The sequence below is a fragment of the Chroicocephalus ridibundus genome, chromosome 6, assembly GCF_963924245.1.
Source record: "Chroicocephalus ridibundus chromosome 6, bChrRid1.1, whole genome shotgun sequence".
In the NCBI taxonomy this organism is placed as follows: domain Eukaryota; kingdom Metazoa; phylum Chordata; class Aves; order Charadriiformes; family Laridae; genus Chroicocephalus; species Chroicocephalus ridibundus.
In genome coordinates this window covers 21,696,753-21,719,319 of record NC_086289.1, presented here as the reverse complement: position 1 = coordinate 21,719,319, position 22,567 = coordinate 21,696,753, and the positions used below count along the sequence as shown (strand labels likewise).

Genomic DNA, 22,567 nt, shown 5'->3' with positions numbered 1-22,567 from the left:
TTTTGTTTTAATTTTTTTGGTCAGAAGATTTCCAGGAGCCTGAAGGAGGGTTTATGCACTCAGAAGCAGGCCTGTTGTTTCTGAACTATGGCAGTATAATGAAGGGTAGTCCTTGATCTTACAGACTGTCTTTTTGGTGATAGCAGTGTTACTTAGTAGACGGTATCTTTATATTTTGTCCTACTTAGTGCTGCTCATTAGTAGTGGCTCTACAGCTCTTAGTTTGTGGGGATCTTGATGGAAAATTGTAGTGGGGGTGTTTGTGTGTGTGCGTACCTCAAGATAAATTGGATATTTTTCTTGATGTTAAACACTTTGTTTCAATTAGCCATTTGAATCAGCAATTTAAATGAAGTCAGAGCACTGACAATACTATACAAACAATATACAGTGATTAAGGTTACTTGTTGGCTTTTTAAAATGTAACTCTTCTCCCTTTCTCCTCTTATCACATGATTTCCAATAGATGAAATCTTGTCATTAACTTTAAAATTCCTTCCTGTCACCCTCCCTTCTCTCTCCTTATCGAAGAGACTTTCACCTAGCCTATTCATAACAATGTTCTGCAGCAGCAGGGAATGTATCCTCTCCCTGGGTGTACTCTTCCACAGCTTTCTTCCTCTCACCTGCTCAGTGGCTTCCGTCAGTGTCTAAATTAAATCTCCTTCCCTGTGGTCACAATGAACAAATTATCTCTTCCTCGTGGTGGCTTTTTATACCACAGAACACTTACTGTGCTCTTTCCTGGTCCTTGCTTCTGCCTCAGGACAAATTTCCAGGCTTCCCTCAGAGCATCAGTACTGACTTCTAGAAAGAAGCCAGTAAAAAAAAAAAGAGCAGCAACCCCAGAGTTCCTGTACCGTGAATGCATATGCTTATTTCTTGTTCATCTGTGGCTGTGTGTGAGCAGTTCTGCTGACAGCCCTTCTCCCTGGGGAACCTCTCTGCGCAGTGAATGAGCGATCGGTCCGGGAACTGCTCTGATACATATCATATTTTAAGGAATTTCTTGACAGGAAAACTTCTGGGGCTGCGCTCCTTTTTCTTATCCTAACATGCTGAATCCCACTGTGATGGTGGCTTCTGATTTTAGAACCAGCCCTCCCTGGGTATCTCTGAAAGGTTTCTTCTAGGCCTGCTGAAAAACGGACCTCATCATGAGGGGGGTGGGGGTGGGGGGGGAAGAGAATGGAGAAGAGAAATTCTGTTGGCTGGTTTTCACAAGAATGAAAGGTTGTGAATAAGGCCCAAGGCACTGGAAGGAATAAGTATGTGAGGTAAGTGCTGAAAGGTGCCATCAGACATGTGTGGCTCCTCAGCCAGCAAATACTGGTGCTCCACAGGGTTTTACAGCAAACACCACAGAGGGCAACACATAGCATGGTGATTTATGGGGTCCTAAGGCTTGAGTCATATTCTCCCTGCACCATCTAGTGTAAAACAAGGCAGCTTCCTATGCAAATACATATCCTGCCTCCTAGCAAGGAGATCCTTGTACCATTTTGCAAGCCAGATAGACAACTCAAGCCCCACCCAGAGCACCCTCCGAAACCGAAGCGGGCACTAACAGTGTGGTTCCAGTTTATTGGCTGAAAAGGACCTTAACAGACCTGCGTAAATGAATGAGTCAGCCCAGCCTGCCTGCAAAGCACTACGTGCATTTCTTTAATTATAGGATGCTCTTTGTTCTGTCTTGTGTTAGGCTGTTCAAAATCAGGTGACACAGACATGTTTGAACAAAACAAAAAAAACCCAAATGCTTCAACAAGAAGCTCCTGGACAAACTCAAACACAAAAAGGAAGCCTACAGAGGGTGTAAGCAAGGACAGGTAGCCTGGGAGGAATACAGAGAAATTGTCTGAGCAGCCAGGGATCAGGTTAGAAAAGCTAAAGCACAGATAGAATTAAATCTGGCCAGGGAGGACAAGGGCAACAAGAAAAGCTTCTACAGGTACACCAGTGATAAAAGGAAGACTAGGGAAAATGGGCCCTCTCTGGAAGGAAATGGGACACCCAGTTACCCAGGATATGGAGAAGGCTGAGGTACTCAATGATATTTTTAACTCAGTCTTCACCAGCAAGTGCTCTAGCCACACCAGCCAAGTTGCAGAAGGCAAAGGCAGGGAGGGATGGGGAGAATGAAGAACCACCCACTGTAGGAGAAGACCAGGCTCAAGACCATCTGAGGAACCTGAAGGTGCCATGGAAACTAATGAGGTATATTCACGGGTCCTTAGGGAACCGGTGGTGAAGTTGCTAAGCCGTTCTCCATCATATCTGAGAAGTTGTGGCAGTCCGGTGAAGTTCCTACTGACTGGAAAAGGGGAAACTTAACTCCCATTTTTAAAAAGGGGGGAAAAAGGAAGACCCGGGGAACTACAAACTGGCCAGTCTCACCCTTTTTCCCCTGGCAAGTCTTTTGACACAGAAAGTCAAGGTCTCCCCTCTCACCACCTGCTCTGTGGCTGAGCCAAGGAGAAGGCTGGTCTGCAATGCACCTGGGCCCTGAAGGATGCTATGTGGTGTGACGTTGTGCTGTGCCACAGGCAGTGAGAGAGGCACTGCGGAAAAACCCACATGCTCCCCAAAAGCAGCACCTCTGTGCCATAAGCCGTGCTGCTTGTGCATGGGCAGGGATATCTGCTGTACGGCCCCAGGGGTGTGACTGGATGCCCAGCTCTGGCATGTGACCCTTCACTGAGGTCTCATCCCTCTGTGTTTCAGCTGCAAGAGAGCTCTGCAAATGCTTTCCGTCCATCCACCCCATGACTCCCCTCCATCACTCTCGTTTTGCTGGGGAGCAATAAAAAATGACATGCACTAATAATACCAAATTTACTCCAGGATCCAGCCCAGATCTCCAGCCTGCTACTGAAATTGCAAGCTGTTGCCTTCTTAATGCCCTATGAGTATTAGGTCTTGCCTCACTGTTCAAGCAGCTACTTGGTGCCTGGCATCACCTACATGAACATTATAGTCCAGAAAAAACACTCTTGCCCTGTGGTCCTACAGGTGCAAGAGTCATGTTGTATCTCTGGGTAATGTCAGGAAAAATAGCTACCAGTACCTGTGGAGAAGCATCTCTTCCAACTTATGTATTCAGACCTGAGCAAGGACCAGGCTCAGGCTATACGCTCGTTTGTCATCTCATCCCCAAGACAGAAGCCTATTATCCCAGGGTTAAGGCACCACCTGATCCTCCTCTCCAGGGGTGCACTCAGGCCTCCAGCACCTCTGGGGCCTGGGGATACTTCTTCCTGCTGGCTGGGGAGTGGGGGGGATTCTGGCAACCCCTAGGTATTATTATTTCCAGTTTTGCCTGGTATAACTCTGTGTTTTCTCAGGTTTGCCTCAGGGCTAGCCGGCGCTGCAGGGCTTATGGAAATTCTGCAAAAGCAGAGGAGTCCAGCCCCTGGTTTCCAAAGCCAACACCAGAAGTTTACCCCTGTTCTTCACTCCTGCTTTTAACAATGAGACAGCAAAGAGGATGCTCTGGAAATGCTGACCGGGATCACGTTTTAGGCCAAAACCCAGCTTCTTCCTGAAGCACCCGCAATGCTGGGCTAAGGAATCGCAGTGCCTCCGAGCCCGCGTGCAGGCACTCGCCCGTGGCGAGCTGCCGGCGCCACCTGGTGACGCCGGTGCTGCGCTGCCGCCGGCTCCGCTCTTCGCTGCTTCTATTTGGAAACTCGAAACTTCCCCGACCCCTGGAGCGAAGGCTCCCCGTCCGGCCCCGCTCCCCGGCGGCGCTTGCCCGGGTCCCGCCACGGCTCCCAGCCCCGGCTGCGCCCCGCCGGAGCTTCACCTGGAGCTGAAGCAGCTTCACCAGCCGCCTCCTCCTCTTGCCTCCCCCCTCCACTCAGGGGCCGTCTCCTAGCAGCCTCCCCTTCCCACCATGGTATCTGGGTCTGTTACCTCCCTTAGAAAGCAAAGAAAGTCTCCTGGACTTGTCAGTGTTCCCAGGACCGCTGGAATAATAGGGCTGACGGTGGCTCCTAACAACGGGTAGTGCCACCCCTCTGATAGGTGTCACCAGCTGAGCTGGTATAAAGGAGAGAGAGGATGTGCGCTATCTGTGGGAAGCTGGTGGTGCACCCTCTTCTGGGTCGCTGAGGCAGATAAGCTGTTTGGCATTGCCCGATTCCCTCTCTGCTAGCTCACAACTCCAGCCTGGGCAGGCAATCTTCACAATTCCAATTTAAAAGTACTTCTGCTGGCAGTGGCTAGCCATGAGCTCGTCTCACGTAAACAACAGAGCCGAGAGCCACTTTCGAGCCTCAGAGGAGCATGAACTGAAGGCAGTGGGGAAGAAGGCTTGGGATAATCCTGTTTACAATGGCTCTCCCTCTACTTCCTTGAAGATTCGAGCCATCTACAACCCCAAGTCCATCCTGGAGAATCCCTATGAGAACTTTGAAGAGGTGGGGGATCCTCTGTCCTACCAGGAAGAGCACAGCAAAGCTGTGGATGGGAAGACAAGTCCTTTCCTCAAGTGCTGTTTCTACATCTTCAGAGGCATCCGAGGTAAAGCTCTGATATCTCACTAGAAAGGGTTTACTAGCCCTTGGGAAAGAACAATGGTATTGGGAGGGTGTGAGGATGGGGATGCAGAAGGTAGAAACCCCGTAATATCTGTGTAGTCCAGGAACCCGCTCAACATAGACTAGCATTACTCCAGAGATCATCTTTGGCTGATCTGGAGGGAGCATCCTCATTCTGTGTGCCTTGCTGTAGCTCCAGGGTCTGACCTGTTACCTATGTCCCACCACAAGGCGGGACGTACAGGGAGATTTAGTGGTGTTCTCAGGGTCATGCAGTGAATCTGCTGGCAGAGATTAGGTGTCCTGGGTCCACAGTAGCCACCACTCTGGTGATGAGACTATTCTGCCTTTGTGTGCCTTTGTGGCCCCTGTGTTACCATAACTTAAGAACTGATATCCATGAGAGAAAATTTATCTCTGTCAGGACTAAAATGCAGAGGATAACAGGAATATATCAAACAAGACTTTGCTTGGAAACAACTGAAAGAAAAAGGTGCTAGTTTCCAGTTTAAAAGGCAAAGGGGAATGAAATATTATGTAGGCTTATTCAGAGGCAATCAAAAACCTGGGAGCAAGTGGGGTCTCCTCTAATGATACAGCCCTGGGCAAGAGCATTTGTTGAACAGTTTCTTATAGAAGGCATAAAGTCCTAATACTGTAAAAACAGGGAAGACAAAGCAAGAAACTGTATTTCTTGTGGAAATTATTATTTTCTTGCCAGTGTGTCTTTTCTTCCTGACTTGGAAGGCAAGAATCTTTCTGAGCTGTACCCTCTAACAGTGCGCGTGAGTGAATAACAGCATAGCCTGGTCCTGAATTGCACAGCCCCTCTATGATCAAATCTTTCTTACTTCTCATTGCAGTTAGACAATAGTCTAACACTATTAATTCGCATGGAAGCCAGAGCTGAGGCATTAGAGGTTTCTCCTGGCCAAGGAGCAGTGCTGGGTGGGCTTGGTGGGTAACTGCAGATTGCTCAGTCAGACTGTATCATTTACCTGTTTTATTCTGATATCCTTTCTTCTAGACGTCGTTTGAAACTTAAGAAGGAAAAACAAATCTATACTTTAACATCAAAATTTCATTTGTGAGATGCCAGGGTTGAAAATGGAGGATGCAAATGAAAATGCCTGTCAGGACGCTACACCATTCCCTCCTTCTATGGCTGTTGCAGCAGTGTGTCCTGCCAGCAAGGGTGGTAAATAGGGCTGTAGGACAGACCGGAGCTGGGAAGATGATATCCAAGGGCCAGTGCAGCCAGAAGAAAGGCCTCTATCAGCCTCACAGAGGTGGGGACTTTTTCCTTGAAGAATTTGCATCCTTCCTTTGCGTCTTTAATAGGTGGTCATTATTTTTCATTGCCTCTCCAAATATTGCTGGTTCTCCCCCTCCCCTTCCGTTTAATCACCTTAGGGTCTCACATGGAAAATGGAGGTAATAAAGATAAGCCACTTACCCAAGGAGAGTTTGTGGGATTTTTTTCTTAAAAACTATTCTTTGGGATTACATGTCCTTAGGTCTTCGGGGATATTGGTCAAAGTTGGCTTATTGAGTTCTATTCTTGTCCTCACCAGCCACCAGGCTGCACTACCAGTGAGTAGCTGCTGCTCCCAGTGCCACTGCTCAGGACTGGTCCTCTCCAAACTGTGTCCAAGCAACTCTGTGTCCTTGTTCCTGCCTGCCTCCTGCCACCTCAGCTGTTTCATGGCCAGCCTACAGACAAACTTTGCTGGGGATCTGAGTGGCACGGTGGCCAGTGAGGGACGCTCAGCTTTGGAAGAGGATCTGCAGCTGTAGCTGAGACCGTGAGCTAGTCACTCACCGGGGTCACAAGTCTGGTTTAAAAGCAGCCTTGGAAGATAATGTAGATGTTGCCATTAATTCTTACCAGTAACTTGTTACTAGCAGGAAGGTAAGAATTACAAGTGAATTGCATTGATTGCCTGTTTTCTAGATTCTGAGATTTTTTTCTTTGCTCTGCCTTGTGAGTAGCAAGATGCCATATGGAAGCCTGTATGGCTTCTAGTCTTGAGTATCCTTCTACTCCAAATGTCATGTCCAAAACATCTCCATCCTCAAGGGGGTAGGTGGTGCCAAAGGAGACACAGATGGGGACATGCTTCATGTATGAGGTGGTATATTTACATGGCGTGTTTCCTAAGGAAACAGCTGAAACCAAACCTCAACTGATATAGTTTTACAATTACTGGATGCAACCTGAAAGGGTACTGAACTAACCTCATGGTCCTTCAGGTATAATTTTGGGCAAGTCTCCAAACCAAGTTTTCAAGGGTATTTGAGTGTCCCTGAATTTAGATGTTCCTAAGTGCACTTCTATTCCAAAGCAAAGAAAGTCTGTGCTTCTGTTCCCAACATGTGGATATTAGGGACTCCCTGCCTTGTGGAAAAACAAATAAACCTCTTAAAAGATTGTGATGTAGTCATATCTAGAGATGAAGGGGGTAATTTAAAAGTGACCCGAACAGATGGTTGGGTTGTTTCCCCTTGTTTTTCTCCACTGTGGAGATTCCTGTATAGACCACATGCCAGATCTTCTCCAGGCTCTCATTTCTATTGCTGATCTGGCATATCCAGAACAGGCTACTGGTTTGTCTGTCCAGGAGTGAGGGTGGATGCTGCAACAGTCGCTATGGTGCAGAAAGCTCTCTAATCTGTTGAGATGCCAAAGAGCTATCGAAAGGACAGGAGTAAAAGTGCACAGACCACTATACCACTTTTGCTTGCTCCAACGAAAAAAGTGCTTTGTCCTCTGCCAGAGATGACTTCAAATGTGTGGCCTTTGATCAGCTTTGATCCTGGCTCGCAGGAAGATGATTGTTGTGTATTACTGGGATGGGCATCAGGACTGAGCTCCGTAGGAGCTGCAGAAAGTAGCAAGACTATGGGTATTATTGACATGGCTTCCATCACTAGGCTTTCAAGTGGAAGTACTTATGCCTTTCAACTTCAGGAGCATTTCGGAAATCACAGCAGAAAGCCATTACAAAAAGAACAAATAAATACATTAATGGTATCAGGCGGTTCATCAAACCCAAAATATCAAGGCTGCTTTAAAAGGAAGTGTTTCTCTCTTTTTGATCAAACCTGGTGATGCTTAATGAGTTGCTTTCACTGCGTGAAGAAATCAGATCACTAGCTGGTGCGATTGGCATAACTGTATTGAAGTCAGCAGAGCTCCATTGATAGACATCTTGAAGATAATGTGGCTCTAAATTTTACGCTGAAAATATTGAGTTGGGTTATTTGATTGAGTCTCGTGATCTACAAGAAATCTGCAAGAGTTTTTAGGTAAGCAAGGGACAAATATTTGGGGCCTGGTGGTTCAACCTACACTAAAAGAACGAATAGTTGTAAAGCTAACATCAGATGCAGTTCTGCTACAGAAGTCCTATCAGAAGGTCAGCTGCTGGCACACGGATGACTGAGATGAAATTTTGTGGTTTCGAGAGTACTTTTGACAAAGACTGAATTTCTGTCAAGAGTAAGCTGAAAAACAGACAGGAAAAGATCAGTCCATACTGAACTCAAACAGAAAACGAGAGTGATTTAGCGAAATAAGAAAGCCAGCATATTTCAGTTTTGGTCAGCCCCAAATCTTTTGTACATGCGGGAGTGGTTCTTTTTAGGGGTTATTTAACACATTTTTACAACTCTTAGTCAAGTTTTGAATTGAAAAGTGGTTTTGCTTTGAAAAATGGCAAAAATCCAACTCCCAACAGTGTTCTTTGGGAATGGGATTTCAACTCCTCACACGGCCTTTGAGAATGGCCATCAAAACTCTCCAATTTCTTCTCTACACCCAACAGGTCTGTGGGGCACTACGCTGACTGAGAACACAGCTGAGAACAGAGAGCTTTATGTGAAGACCACACTGCGAGAGCTGCTAGTCTATATTGTGTTCTTGGTGGACATCTGTCTACGTAAGTGGCTGTCGTATGTCTCAGGTGTCTTTTCTGTGTGCAGCATCAGAGGAATAATGTGAAGTTTTATTATTAGACTTTCTCACTCTTTTGTAGATGTTAAATTTATTGTATGTGCACTCACTGCAGCAAGCCAGGTGTGTCATTAACATACAGAACAGCTGCTGCACACAGAAATAAAATAACTAACTATTGCTCTAGACCTAATTGATATTCATTAGGTTTAAGTGGTATTTTTTGATCCACGTTATCAATTCTCAACATTGATTCCACAGTCCTGCATGAATCTGCCGAGGGCCTTTTCTTGGTTTCACAGCAAATATTCAAGACCCAGAGAGCAGCTCTAGAAACTTCCTGGGATCAAAGACAAAGGATTCAGAGAGATTTTTCCCCTTGGGGACTGGAGGGGTGGCTGAGGTGATAAAGCAGATGGCAGCTCACACTGTTGTTCTTAGGTGGATTTAATGCGTCCCTGTGCTGAATGCTAATGGACTTTGTGTGGGTAGAACAATGGCTGTTTGTTTTTTGGGAAGGTTCATTCATTATCACAAATGAGCACCTGTGGCATGGGACAGTGAAGAGGATTATATTTCATGGATCCTATGGCAGGAGAGATAGACAGACAATACCAACCTGAGGTAATATCACACTGGCCCGGGGGACAGCACTTCAGCCACTGTTCCTAAAGAACCAAGACACGCACACAGACGTACGTGTGGTCACACACTGACTCATCCAGAAGTGGCGGTGGTGGGGTGTCTTGAATGTCAGCTGCTTTATTTTCATGGTACCCTTTCAACAGCAGGACGTGTTCTCAGTGATCACCATGATGGATGCTTTTCTGCAGGAAGGAGCACTGGGAAGTTGAAACAACATGTTCAGGGAAGTTAGAGCCTGCTCCTGTTTGAATTTATTGATAAATGGGAACTTAACTGGAGCTTTCCACTTGGGAAAATGGGGTGGTCTCTATACCTTTATGGATTTGAATCAGAACTTCAAAATACAGATCATGGACTTCATTCTGAGAAAGAAAACTTCTTTCAGAAATTTTGTGTGAGGAAATAATTGTTACTTAGGATGTTCAGTTGCATCATCCAACGGTCTTCTCTGGCTTTTAAACTTGTATAGTCTGTCAGTCTGACAGTTGAAATTCTGGAACATGCGACAGATAAGTTTGTAAATCCCTAAGAAAGCAGAAAGTAATATGATTAGAATTCCCAAGGTTTCTTGTCTTGTGCTTTGCTCAGCTTATCTGTGATAGTATAAACTACACAGAAAATGAAAAAAAAAATATTTTTATATATATATAAAAAATATATATTTATATATTATATAAAATATGTATATTTATTTATATATATTATATATAATATATATATTTAAATATGTATGTATATTTATATAAGTACATATGTATGTATATTTATATAAGTATGTATATTTATATCAGTCTCCAATATTCATTTATAAGGCAGGATCCTCCTCTTGTCTCTTCTCTTAGTGACATACGGAATGACAAGTTCCAATGCCTATTACTACACCAAAGTGATGTCTGAGCTCTTCCTGCAAACCTCTTCGGACAGCCGTGTCTCCTTCCAGTCCATCGGCAGCATGGCTGACTTCTGGGTGGTGAGTACAAGTCTGGCCCGGCATGGGGAGCCCTGGAAATCTCATCTAGACTGGGATATTAAGTTCCCTCTGAATGTGTTACCTAGTGCCTTCAGCAAGGCATTTTGCTGCCACAGGCTTTCGCCAGCTACTAGCAATAGTTATAATATCGCTTGCATGTGAAATATCCACTGATTTAAGATGTAATTTTTCCCTCTGAGCATTGTGGCCAGAATACTGGCAAGGCTAAATGGTGTGTCTGCCCAGAAGAGTCCATGCCCCAGAAACTTGCCAGCTAGACAGGCAGGACATAACAGAAAGAAATTGCTATGATATTGATGCTCAGTGCATAGATAGGAAATACCAGCCAAGTGACTTACTACAGGTTTCCTGATGGTAGAAATGGCTTTGAATCCTACAGTCCAATGTCTTCATGCTGGTGTCTTGGTAATAAGCTTACGTCCATTTTCACGGGCAGTTGCGGGAACAGCATACTTAACCTGCCTGTAATTCATGCCTGCGCTGGGCTGATCTATAGATTCTTCATGAAGAAGCTGGATGAAAATTTGCACTGACTTTTATCAAAGAGAACAAAGAGAGGAAAAGATGTCTAGGGTCTAACACATTTCTGTCAAAGAACTGGTGAAGGAGTAATATGAGCCACGGTGAACGTTGTTGAGATATTGCTACCACTTATCTCTGACAGTCAGCCAGAAATTGTCCGTCAGTTAGCTTTGTCTTTTGCTGCCGTATTAAAAAAGTAAAATGAACTATGGCACTATTGTTTTTCCCCCACTGTTTCCAGGCCACGGGCACACCCCCTTTTCATAATTCACACCTCAAGCCAGGACAATTCCTTGAGACTTGTGTTCACTGAAGCAGAAGGGGCAAAGAGGCTTGCAGAGCCCTTGTCTCTTCATTAGCACAATGGGGTGCAGCAACCGTATTACAGACCTGTGAGGAGCCAAGAACCCCCTGCTGCCCAGCATCCCTATTCCACTGTGTGGCTCCACCAGCCCAGGTCTTTCCTGTCCTTAGCATATATCCAACACAAGCCTCTACTGATTTCCATCTTGGGGAGTAGAGAGGGGTGGGTCAGGTCTTACTATCTCAAGCCCAGGTTAAGAAAATTCCTCTGAGGTGTGGGCTATAAAGAAATTGTTCTGCTCTCCCTCTCTTGCAGTATGCACAAGGCCCCCTTCTGGATAATCTTTACTGGACAAAGTGGTACAACAATGATTCCCTAGCAGCACACGGCACCCAGTCATACATCTATTATGAGAACCTGCTGCTGGGTGTCCCACGCATGCGACAGCTGAAGGTGAAGAACAATTCCTGTGTGGTCCATGATGATTTCAAGGAGGAAATCTCAGGCTGCTATGATGTATACTCAGAAGACAAGGAGGAAAAGGTATCCTTTGGACTCATCAATGGAACGGCGTAAGTATATCTTTTGCTGTTCAGGATTAGAAAATCTGTGATTTTTTTTTTTTTTAATTGCGCTCTTCTAGTTAAAATAAAATCTGCTGAGACACAGGATGCCAGGATTGAGTTTTTCACATAAGGCTGGAATTCCCTATGCAGTCACCAGCAGCAAGTCATTTTGTCTCTCAATAAGGCCAAGTGTCTCTTCAAGGAAAAGCACAACAGAATGAGTGGCAGAGTGGGACCTGTTGGGAAAGCTATGAGAAATGAGTGGGAAATTAGGTAGAGATTGTTGTTTATTTGTAAGAGAGTGAGGATAAATAGAGACCTCTGGGACCAGATCTATCTAATGGAGGATGCTATCTGCTTCCCTCCTGGATTTGAGGAGCCAGTGAGAAGGGAGTGCATCTCTTTCATCTTGAAAACATATTTCTCTACAATAATGTGAGACAGCTGCAGTTTAATAACTCTTTGCTTGTTGCACAAGTCTTGGTCTGTCAATGAGAAGCTATTGTTCATAAGGAAATATAAGTGCAAGTGTTTTCCAAGCAGAGGGTTTTGTGCAACGTGGTAGAAGGCAATCCAGCAGATCCTGGCAGTAACCTCCACACAAACAAGACTGTGGCATAGCCAATGAACCTGCAGAATTTTCCCTCCACAGTCTTGCAGGTCATGCTGTGTCACTGCTGGGAAGCACCGGATCAGAAATCTGTCAATAATGAAGGCTCAGATCTGGAATAGGAACTAAGTGCTAACTCTTTAATTAAAAACTGCTCTGTCCCTTGAAGATCTAGTCTAATTTCTCCTGGCTACAAGGTCATATCTAAGTCTGGGATGGTGATGCCTTTGCTTGTGGCCTGTCCGTTTCAGGTGGAGGTACCATTCTGAGGAGGAGCTGGGTGGCTCATCTCACTGGGGAAGGCTAACCAGTTACAGTGGGGGAGGATACTTCATAGACCTCAATTTGACCAGAGAAGAGAGTGCTGAAGCCCTGCAAGTCTTGAAGGAGAAGTTGTGGCTGGATCGGGGGACACGAGTTGTCTTCATTGATTTCTCTGTGTATAATGCAAATATCAATCTGTTCTGTGTCCTGAGGTAAGCGAAGTCCCACTGAAAGTTCTTCTGCCTCTTGCTTCTTCCTCAATGCCACAGTTTCTTAAAATATAATATTTTAATATGGCCCACCAGGGGGTTAAGACTGAGTGGTGTCAGTAGATGTTACATAGATGAGTAAGAAGACTTGGTCTTCTTGACATAACCAATAGCACTGCTCTTCACCTTTCACCCTTTCCTGTTGTGGGCAATGAAGCAGCAGAGATAAAGCTGTGTAAATAAACACACACACACCTCTTCCACTTATGGTTCGGTGCGTAGCTCATGCTCAGGTTTGATGCCTCTCAAAATTATCTAAGAGTTAATCCCCTTATTTGTAATTATCAGAGTTTTCTTGTCCTCTTCAAGGTTAGTGGTTGAGTTTCCAGCCACTGGTGGTGCCATTCCCTCCTGGCAAATCCGGACAGTCAAGCTTATACGATATGTTAGCACATGGGACTTCTTCATTGTTGCCTGTGAAATTGTCTTCTGTGTCTTCATCTTCTACTATGTGGTGGAGGAGATTTTGGAGCTGCGTATCCACAAGCTTCAGTACTTCACCAGCATCTGGAACATCTTGGATGTGGTTGTCATCCTGGTGAGGATTCTTGCACTCTTTTTTTTGAGGGAGCAATGGCAGAGAGGTATAAGAACAAAAATAAATGGAGGAATGGGGAAACTGGTCTACATAAGGCAAGAGCTGGCACGCCTTTTGCTACAATAGAAAAGTGAACTAGCAGAGTAAATGGACACATGGTCTTTCATCAGCTGTTAGGAGAAATTTCTTTTCTTAGAGATGCCTGAGAGACTGTGAAGTCAGGGCATGGTTCAGTGCATTAAGACCTTATTTCCATCCCCCACCAGTAGACCGCAGTAGTGAAGCGTGATACCAAGGAACTGTGACACTTAAATATCTGTGGAAAGCATAGGCACAGCGGTCACATCAGACTCTTCCTCTTCACAGCTCTCCATCGTCGCTATTGGGTTTCACATCTTTCGCACCATTGAGGTGAACAGACTGTTGGGAGAGTTGCTGAAACACCCCGACACCTATGCAGACTTTGAGTTCCTGGCATTCTGGCAGACACAGTACAACAATATGAATGCAGTCAACTTATTCTTTGCTTGGATCAAGGTATTGTAGGGGGTCTGGGAGGTGCCAGGCCTCCAGTCTCAGACCTCTTCCTCTAGATAGCTCGGGGGTGACTCTTCCATCCCTCTGAGTGAATGAGGGTAACAGCTATATAACAGAGAAGGATTTTCCTCGAAGTTGTATGCTCTGTTTTGCAGTAGATGCAGACAACTTTTCACCCTGCATTCTGAGGCCAGTTATTTGGAGATAACAGACAGGGAGATGAGCTCAGACGCTGTGTTGTAAAAGTGGTTTTAGAAAATGCTGAGTACAATGTAACTTTGTCCATCCCGTACTATTTTAGTGTTTTGGAGGATAATCTGGCAAACCAATGCTTTTCTTTCATGATGGCCACCCAACAACTGGAAATAACTCATCTGTTGGCATGGCCTTTGCATTTCAACCAAAGCGTCTTGGCATGGCAGAAAGCCATGCTGTACTTGGGGGTCCTCATTAGCCTCAAGAAATTCATCCTTATGATGATGTTTATGATCCCACAGGAAGATGGTGGGGCACCTATGACAAATATCCTCAATGCTAAGCCACCGTTCCCCTAGCCTGGCTGTCTTCTCAGTGCTTTGGTACTATAGTGAACCTTTTGTCTTAGTAAGCATACCCGTATATATGAGAGACTGACCTAGCTGATGGTTTGACCTAACTTTGTCTCTGTTCTTTCTTCTTGCAGATATTCAAGTACATTAGCTTTAACAAAACAATGACCCAGCTCTCCTCCACACTGGCACGTTGTGCCAAGGATATCCTGGGCTTTGCCATTATGTTCTTCATTGTCTTCTTTGCCTATGCCCAGCTGGGTTACCTTCTTTTTGGGACACAAGTGGAAAACTTCAGTACCTTTGTTAAATGCATGTAAGTGTATAAGTCAGAACCATGTTTTCATCATTTCATCAAAAGAATTTTAACTACTTTCCAATCTCTCCCCAACTGCAAATGTGAATGTCAATCAGACACCTGTTGTATGTCATTGTAATAAAACCATAATGGTTAATAAGTTGCTCCAGCTGTGACATCTTCATGGACAAAAGAATGCAGTAAGAAAATTGAGGGTTACAGGGAGATTTCTGGTTGTCAGTGTTTATCAGTAAGGACGTGAATAGCTGATCCTACCAGACTTTGAGACTCCTTGCAGCCCTACAATTCAATGGACATCACAGCCTTTCATGGGAGCATTTAGTGAGAAGTTTCCATTTGCTGGAGTGTAGACATCTTTTGCTTGTGAGGTTGTCAGGCACACCAAGGGTACTCAATATGCAGAGTGGCTTAACGCCTTTCTGCAGAAAAGAATCATATCTCAGCCAATAATGCAGTTTCTGTTCTGCAGGACCTTCTGTTACCTTCTCACCTGCTGTGGGTCTATAAGGGTGGTAGAATGGTGCTGTCTGATGGTCACTGAGACCTTGGCAAATTTGTGTTTTTCATACACCAGCAGATGGCTTTAGGCCTAGTTAGGTTAAACTTTGCTGTAATTCTGGTGGTAAGAACTAAATAGCTCAAGACAAGTGTTATGAGGTAGGCTGAGTGTGTTGGTGGTTGGGTTTGGTTTTTTTTTAATAAGGAAGAGGAATTTTTTTAATAATTGAAGCTTCGGAGTTTTGAAATTCTCTGGCTTTCAAATACACTTGCTGATCACATCATTTCAGTGTCTGCACAACAGCTGCATGAAAACGTTTCTGTTTTTCATCAGATAGTGCACTTTAATTCAAACAAAGATTTGGAAGGAATACTGTTTGCTGCTACAGGGTTTTCACAGGGAAAAGCAGAAGTAATGCGTTTGTCTTATCAAGACGATAGCTTTAAACACTGAAATGAAAAAGCAGAAAGTTGATATTTATATTTTTTATAAATATATCTGATTTTGATAAGATAGCAGCTGTACTTCATTTCTGAAAGTTGGTAGTCATATAATATGTTAGTACAAATTCAGCATGAAGTTTTCTAAAATATGCTGTACAATAGTCGAAATAAGATTAAGTAGACATTTTCAAAGCAAATGAGGTAAAAATAATTTCTTACTGGAAGGAGACATTTCAATATTACTGAATTAGGACCATTTACACAAAGAAGAGGAAGCAATGACATATCCCTCTTCCTTAGGCCGAGAAAACATTCCCAGCTCCCTAAATACTCCAAATGTAAAGAACCTGAAATGGAGCTTTGTATTTCTCATACAGGATTTTCAGGCTCTGGGCTCTCAAGGTCCTTTTCCCTGTACATGGCTTCACAGTCTCTTTCTGTCTGGTTTGTTTTTGGTTTTTTTCTCCTTTATTTCTTTAATTTTTTATTTGGAAGATTTTTTTTTTTACAAGGGTTATTTCATGGATTAAATTTCCAGAGAAGTCCCACTGATAATGTATCAAGATACCTGAGATGGGGGATGACCAGTGGGTGGATGATCACCCACAGAAGGGGGTGCTGGGGAAGTGAGTTAAGATCCCCAATCTCAGACAATCCTTCAGTCCACAGGCCTGCTCGGGCAACGCGCGATGTTAAGGGAGGTACCTGCTACAGCAGGGGTTTTCAGCCTGTGTTCCACAGGCCTCTGGCATCCAGGTCCTGTCTTCGAGGTGTCTACAAGAGATAACTGAGATAAGCAAACTTCTGATCAATAGACTTAAACTTGCTTCATTATCGGGGCTATGGATTGCAAAAGGTTAAAGAGCACCCACCAGTACTAACATCCACTCCAGTCTCATGAACACTTGCAAGAGAAGGCTTCAGTGAGTCAAATGCTTTTATAAGGGAGAATTCAGTTTTTCTTTTGTTTACGTTTTTAACTCCTGTTTAGACCAAACCACACTTAGAACCAGAAATCTGTGTGGAAACTGTGTTTTACTTTCCAGCCAGCTTTTGCTCCAACCAGATCAGCTCCATTCACCCCTGGAATACTATGGATACATTTAGCTCACCAGTCAGACTAAGTGACTTAGACCCTGCTCTGGCTTGTGCCTGTGACCATCTGGGCTGCAGGCAGGTTCAGGGTTCACCTCAGGACTGTCTGAGGAGGTAGGATAAATGTATGTGCTGTTGTGTGACCTTGTGCTCTTCCTCTCTTCCAGCTTCACCCAGTTTCGGATCATTCTTGGTGATTTTGACTACAATTCCATTGACAATGCCAACAGGGTCCTTGGGCCTATTTACTTCGTCACCTATGTGTTTTTTGTTTTCTTTGTGCTCCTGGTAAGCAAGAAAGCCTTCCTTGCCTCTATATTGACAGCAGTGTTTGAGAGACCCCTCCTGATAACATGGGGATTAGGTGCAGTGCAAACCCCTAGAGAGATAGGAAGTTTCTGTTACAATAGCTTTGCAGTGCAAATAGACCAAAGAAGACAAAGAATACACTGCAATTGCAGATTTGGTCATCAGGGCGATTGAGGGCCATAGTCGCATCATTTCAGGTGAAGACTAAGACTGACTGGGAATACCACTGATGTAGCTGAATTCAAGGGGGTCCGTTCAGCTGCTCTGTAGTAGGCAGGCAACAGAGCACAGGGGGCAGTCTCTGGCTTGCTAGGCATTGAATGCAGAGGGATGCATAATGACCAGGTTAAACACCTAGTGCCAGGAATCCAAATCCAACCAAAGATCTTGCAAGAGAGGCTACCAGAGATGGTGTTTGAGCTGGGAACAAATGTACCTTCATCCACCTTTAGCTGCAAGGACCTCCTCCCTGGTGGGAAAGCACTGTGTGGCTGAAGTTGGCTTTCCCTTCGCCCACTTTCATTTGCCTGGGAGATACTCCATGTGGAAAGAGCTCCTTTTTTAACTGCACCCTGCACATCTATGCCAGTCTCTTGCTGCCTCAGCTGTTGAAGCAGGCAAGATATCTCAGGCTAATTAATCTCTTTTCTTCTCCTTTTTCTAGAACATGTTTCTGGCCATCATCAATGATACCTACTCAGAAGTCAAGGAAGAACTTTCAAGCCAGAAGGATGAGCTGCAGCTCTCAGACATCTTGAAGCAGGTGATGAATAGCGAAACCTGATACTTTCTAGATAAATCCAGAAACATCTTCTGGAAGACCCTGACTTATGTGGAATTCACTAGAGGAAAAAAAGTGGTTTCGAACTCAAGATCCACCACCTTCGTGCACACAGTAGCAACAGGAGTCACAGTTTCCTTCTGGGATAGATCAAGCTCACAGATACTTTGGGAAGGGAGATGAGAAAGCAGGAGCTGGGAGAATCCTGTTGCTTGATCATGCTAGTAGTGTTTCTCAGAGACTTTCCTTTCCAGGACAGTCTCTAGACAAAGATCTTTCAGTCTTTGATATAGTGTATTTTGATCAATAAAGTGGCAGGTTCGACTCTGCTGAGCTGAGCGTGTTACAGTGATGCAAATCTGGTGGGTTACATGTGGATTTGCAATGGTCAAATTCCAGATAAGATCCTGGAAGTTCACAGCTCGCTGTGCTGTGGGACCAATATTCTGCAAAGAATGGTATTTGAAACATTATCTTAAGCAGATGATGACTGGGACCTCAGATAAAGGGAGAGTCGGGAGGAGAAAAGCAGAGGGCAAACTTTGTCAGGGAGACTCTGGCTACTATGTTGGTGTCGCTTTGAAGGAGTGATCCCAGTTTAGAGATTGGGCCCATTCAGCAGTGTTGTATTTTTGCTTCTGGAAAGCTCAAAATCTTCCTGTATTAGTCAGCATGTGCTTGCCCATATTGCATTGTCCACTCTGCCCTAGTTTTCACTGCTCTGCCCGCATGACTGTGTGTATGTTTGCACCTTCGGTAACAGAGCTACAACCGGACGCTCATGAGGCTGAAGCTGAAGAAGGAGAGGATTTCCGATGTGCAGAAAGCACTACAGAATGGAACGAAAGAACTGGACTTTGAAGACTTCAAGAACAGCTTGAAGGAGTAAGTGAGCCAGCTTGAGGGATGCCCACTTGTCCCTTTCTCTTGGTCATACAGGTAATTTAAATTATCTGATTTTCAAGACCAGGAGAGCAGTAAGCTCAGATCCGGGCGATGTAAGATGCAAAAAAATAGTTATCACCTTTCCTCGCATGTTTAATCTCCTGTTCTAAATGGGTTTGTGTTACTATCTCTTTCCCATTTGGGATGTTTAGGTTTGTCACTGGCAGGAGGAAACAATACACTGATTTCAAAAGGGGTGCTCCTGCTCTGTTAGAGCCTAACAGTGTAATTCAGTGGCTTGAGCTTTCTCTGTCTACTGTTTTGCAGACTGGGCCATGCAGACCATGAGATCACAGCAGCCTTCTCCAAGTTCGACAGAGATGGCAACCACATCCTGGATGAAGAGGAGCAACAGCAGATGAAGCACGATCTAGAGGCAAAAAGGGTAAAAAAAATAAAAAAATAAAAAGGGCTCAAGGAAAGAAGCCCTCCATTTGGTAGAGATCACTCCAAAGTGGCCTCAGGAATCTTTGGGTTTGTGGTATAAATTAAGCAGGCAACTCAAATACAGCTCCAAATCTGCCTGGAGAGCAGCTGGGTATGTGAGTGCCTGTGAAGCTGTGTGTTATTTGCAGTGAAACTGACACAGAGTTAGTAGTCAGTTTTGCAGGAATTTCTTTATCTACCTTCTAGGTTGCTCTGAATACAGAGATTGAAAATTTGGGGAAATCCTATAGTGACAACAACCTGGATGAGAATCTGACCTACGTGGAAGCAAAGAATAACCATGCCAATAAGGCCATCTGGGTCTCCAAAGAAGAGTTCCAAGTGTATGTTTGTGCTGGCAATAGTTTAATTCCTCCGCAAACGAGGGGTCTGATTCCCTGCTCCTTCCTTCCCTGATATAACTGTTTACACTGGTGCTGAGCAGTTTCAGTAAGATCTTGTTCCTTTTTATCTTGCCCACGTGAAAATGAGCAGGTCAAGAGAGAACTGGGATGGTTTTTGTAGTTTGCTTGTTCCTGTAAAAGATTGGGTTAAGAAATTTTGCTTTCTGACTCTTGAATAACCTCTGCAGCTGTCAGCTGGCCACAGGCAACATGCTGTCGTGTTTCAGGTCAGAAGGTAGCCCAAATAACTGGGCCAAGGGAAGTCGATACCTTCACAGAAGGTCCTGTGGGAATAAATATCCTTGGTTTATAGCCTAGTTGGCCTTCATCCTCCAGGTCTGAGAATAACACTTGGCTGTTTCTTCCACAGGAGGAGCATGGGATAAACACAGCACAGAGAATCAGGAGACCCTGATTCTGCTACTGAGAAATACTGAGAAATCCACATAGGGCCATATGAAAGGAGAGGCAGGTGCAATATTTAATAATAGGATTATATTGTGGCTGGACTGGGATCCAAACTCGTTGGGACTCATCCTAAGCAGAATCACTGATTACAGGGGAAAATAGAGCGTAGCAGGGATTTACGTCTTCAGTGGGTATGAATCAGTTGTCTGATGTGAAACATTCACACCTGTTTGAGGTCTCATTGTCCATAAGATGTCTGCTGCAAATGCTGCAGTTCATCACAACAAAAAGCTTGCAAATGCTCTCCATGTTTCCCCCAGCCTCCTGCAACGTGTGCTGCAGCTGGAACAGTCCATAAACAGCATTGGCTCCAAGATTGATGCAGTGGTGAACAAGCTAGATGTGCTGGAAAGAAATAATCTGAAGAGGAAGGACCTGTTGGGCAAGCCACTGGATAATGTTAGCAAGGTTGGTAGCCTTCCACCATGCATTTGAACCAGCTTCAGGGTAGGTGACCAGCCCTGTTATGTGAACGGACCTGATATCATCTTTGCTTTGACAGTCCCCATTGACATAGGACCAAAAGGGTTGGGCAGGGTCAGCATTTTGTGTGATCAAGCCTCTTCTGTTCAAGCACAGTGACAAAAAGCTCCTTGCTTTCATGTCCCCTCAGTTAACCATGGTACCCTTTAACACACCTTCCAGCTCCCCTGAGGACAAGCTTATTCCTGTGGCAGTGGATGCAATTCACTTGTCTTCAGTTTCTTTGCACCTGCATGTCTGCAGATGTCAAAAAAGACCATATTGTCCTTCCCAGCAAGAGCAGCTCATGACAGCGTTGTGGACTGTGGTATGAACATCTTGTCTGTGGATTACTTATCACACATGAGATGGAAGGCTGTTAGCGGTGTGCCCATAGCGTCTCAATGCAGACTTGCAACTTTTGCCAAAGACTGCCTGTATTTAATCAACCAGCATATTTTGTATCTTCAGCTTTAAAGTCAAAGGCAGCAAGGCATGTGGGAGCCATGTCATTACTTCATGATTTTGTGGCTCCCATAACGAGAGTAGTCCAACAGCACACAGTGACCTAGCTGAGACAGAAAGAAGTCTCTTTCTTTTGCAGAGTTTTGTGATCCCTTCCCATCTGAAAGAGTAGTTTGGAAGGTCCTACTTCTCATGTAAACATGCCTGAAAGATTATTCAAGTGTTCGTTCACAGATTTGCTTTGCCCCATGATTTCTGTGAATGTTCTTGTAGAGGGCGAAAAGGGATGACTCCTCATCTGTCTAATGCTTGAATGTACATTCACCGGTGCATTGCAGCAAACACCATATTGGATCTTTAATAGACAGGCAGGTTGTACTAATTTCTGGAAGAATGCAGGAAAATATTTAGGTATCGTGCACACCTTGTCTCTCTCCTGGAGTGTTGCTAGACTTCTTGGTAGCTTGCTAACAACGCAGGTCACTCTCTTTTCTGGTTAACAGGAGGAAGAACCCAGTCAGGAAGAGCTGCTGCTCCCCCAGAGCCTAGACCAGCTGGGGAAAGAAGAAGCAGAAAGCTGGGGGATGGAACGTGTACGGGGAAACAACCTGAGTGGCAACTCTTCCCAAAATGGGGTCTGCCCCATCTTGTCCAGGTCAAGCATGCCGGGGTCTCAGGTGTCCAAGAACATCCAGCCACAGTCTGATGTGTGCTTCTAGCAAAGACCCCAGTGCTCCCAGTTTGGCTCCCATGGTACTAAGTCACTGTCAGTTGTTTCCCCACTCTTAGAGTAATCTGGACAGCCGGACGGAGACACCACTGTTGCCAGAAACTGGTCATGTGAAAAATCAGGGATGCTCTTTTCCAGCATAATGATGCATAATATCAGAGCTAGAACTTCTGCCGCCCATACCTCTGGCCTAGGTGTTGTATTAGGTTTCTGCCTCTGAACAGGCCCATGCAGTCTTTTATCTATCCTTTCCCAAGATGCAAAGACCCCAGGACTATTTGAACACTTGGGTCCAGAATGGCACATTGCAACTTGTTCCCAACACACACAATTGTCTTCAGGACAAAGACGTGTTAATCATGTAAACAAAGCTGAATACAATCATTAGTGTGAGATGGAAAGGAGAAATTTAGTTATTTGTGTCTAGATAGTTACCAGCGGTTTTGTTCTGTTGTAGTTTCTTTCCAGAACGCTTTGGTAACCCTCTCTGTACCTTAGATTCAGACTTTGCGGAAAGAGGATACTAGCGCAGGATCAATAAAATGAGAGTTGACTTCCAGTGTAGTTGGGAGGAGATCTGAAATATCTCCTGGAAAAGTCGTTATTGTTAGAGTCCGAGGTCTGAGTCTTAGGGAACAGACTTCTGGTTATACGGTTCCTAACACAGCTGTTGACACTAAGAAATCTCATTGTCTATTTTCGCACTCCTTAAATTGCATTTTATACTTCACAAAATTAGCACCATATTTACAAAGTTGTGGCGCTTCTCTTTTTTTGTCAAGGAAGCAATTTTGCTTGCAGTTGTGGGTGCTGACACCATTTCAGTTGAAGAATATTGTGAAAATGAGATGAATGTCAGTTTTTCAACCACAGGCAAAATACTTGTTTTCCACGCCTTTTTGACTTTGCTGAGACTTCTGTTTCCTTGTAG

The 22,567-nt window shown here is 44.6% G+C and overlaps 1 protein-coding gene across 1 annotated transcript; it reads left to right on the top strand.

Annotated features, from left to right (window-relative positions):
- Nucleotides 1–4,229: 4,229 nt before the first annotated feature.
- On the top strand, nt 4,230–21,671 carry PKD2L1 (polycystin 2 like 1, transient receptor potential cation channel). Its single transcript, XM_063338788.1, has 15 exons — nt 4,230–4,524; nt 8,369–8,482; nt 9,984–10,111; nt 11,274–11,530; nt 12,386–12,610; nt 12,977–13,205; nt 13,572–13,742; nt 14,425–14,606; nt 16,814–16,934; nt 17,620–17,718; nt 18,500–18,621; nt 18,949–19,066; nt 19,315–19,451; nt 20,240–20,387; nt 21,410–21,671. Exons 1-15 carry the CDS (start codon nt 4,230–4,232, stop codon nt 21,623–21,625), a joined length of 2,562 nt encoding a protein of 853 aa, XP_063194858.1. The 3' UTR covers nt 21,626–21,671.
- Nucleotides 21,672–22,567: the final 896 nt, after the last annotated feature.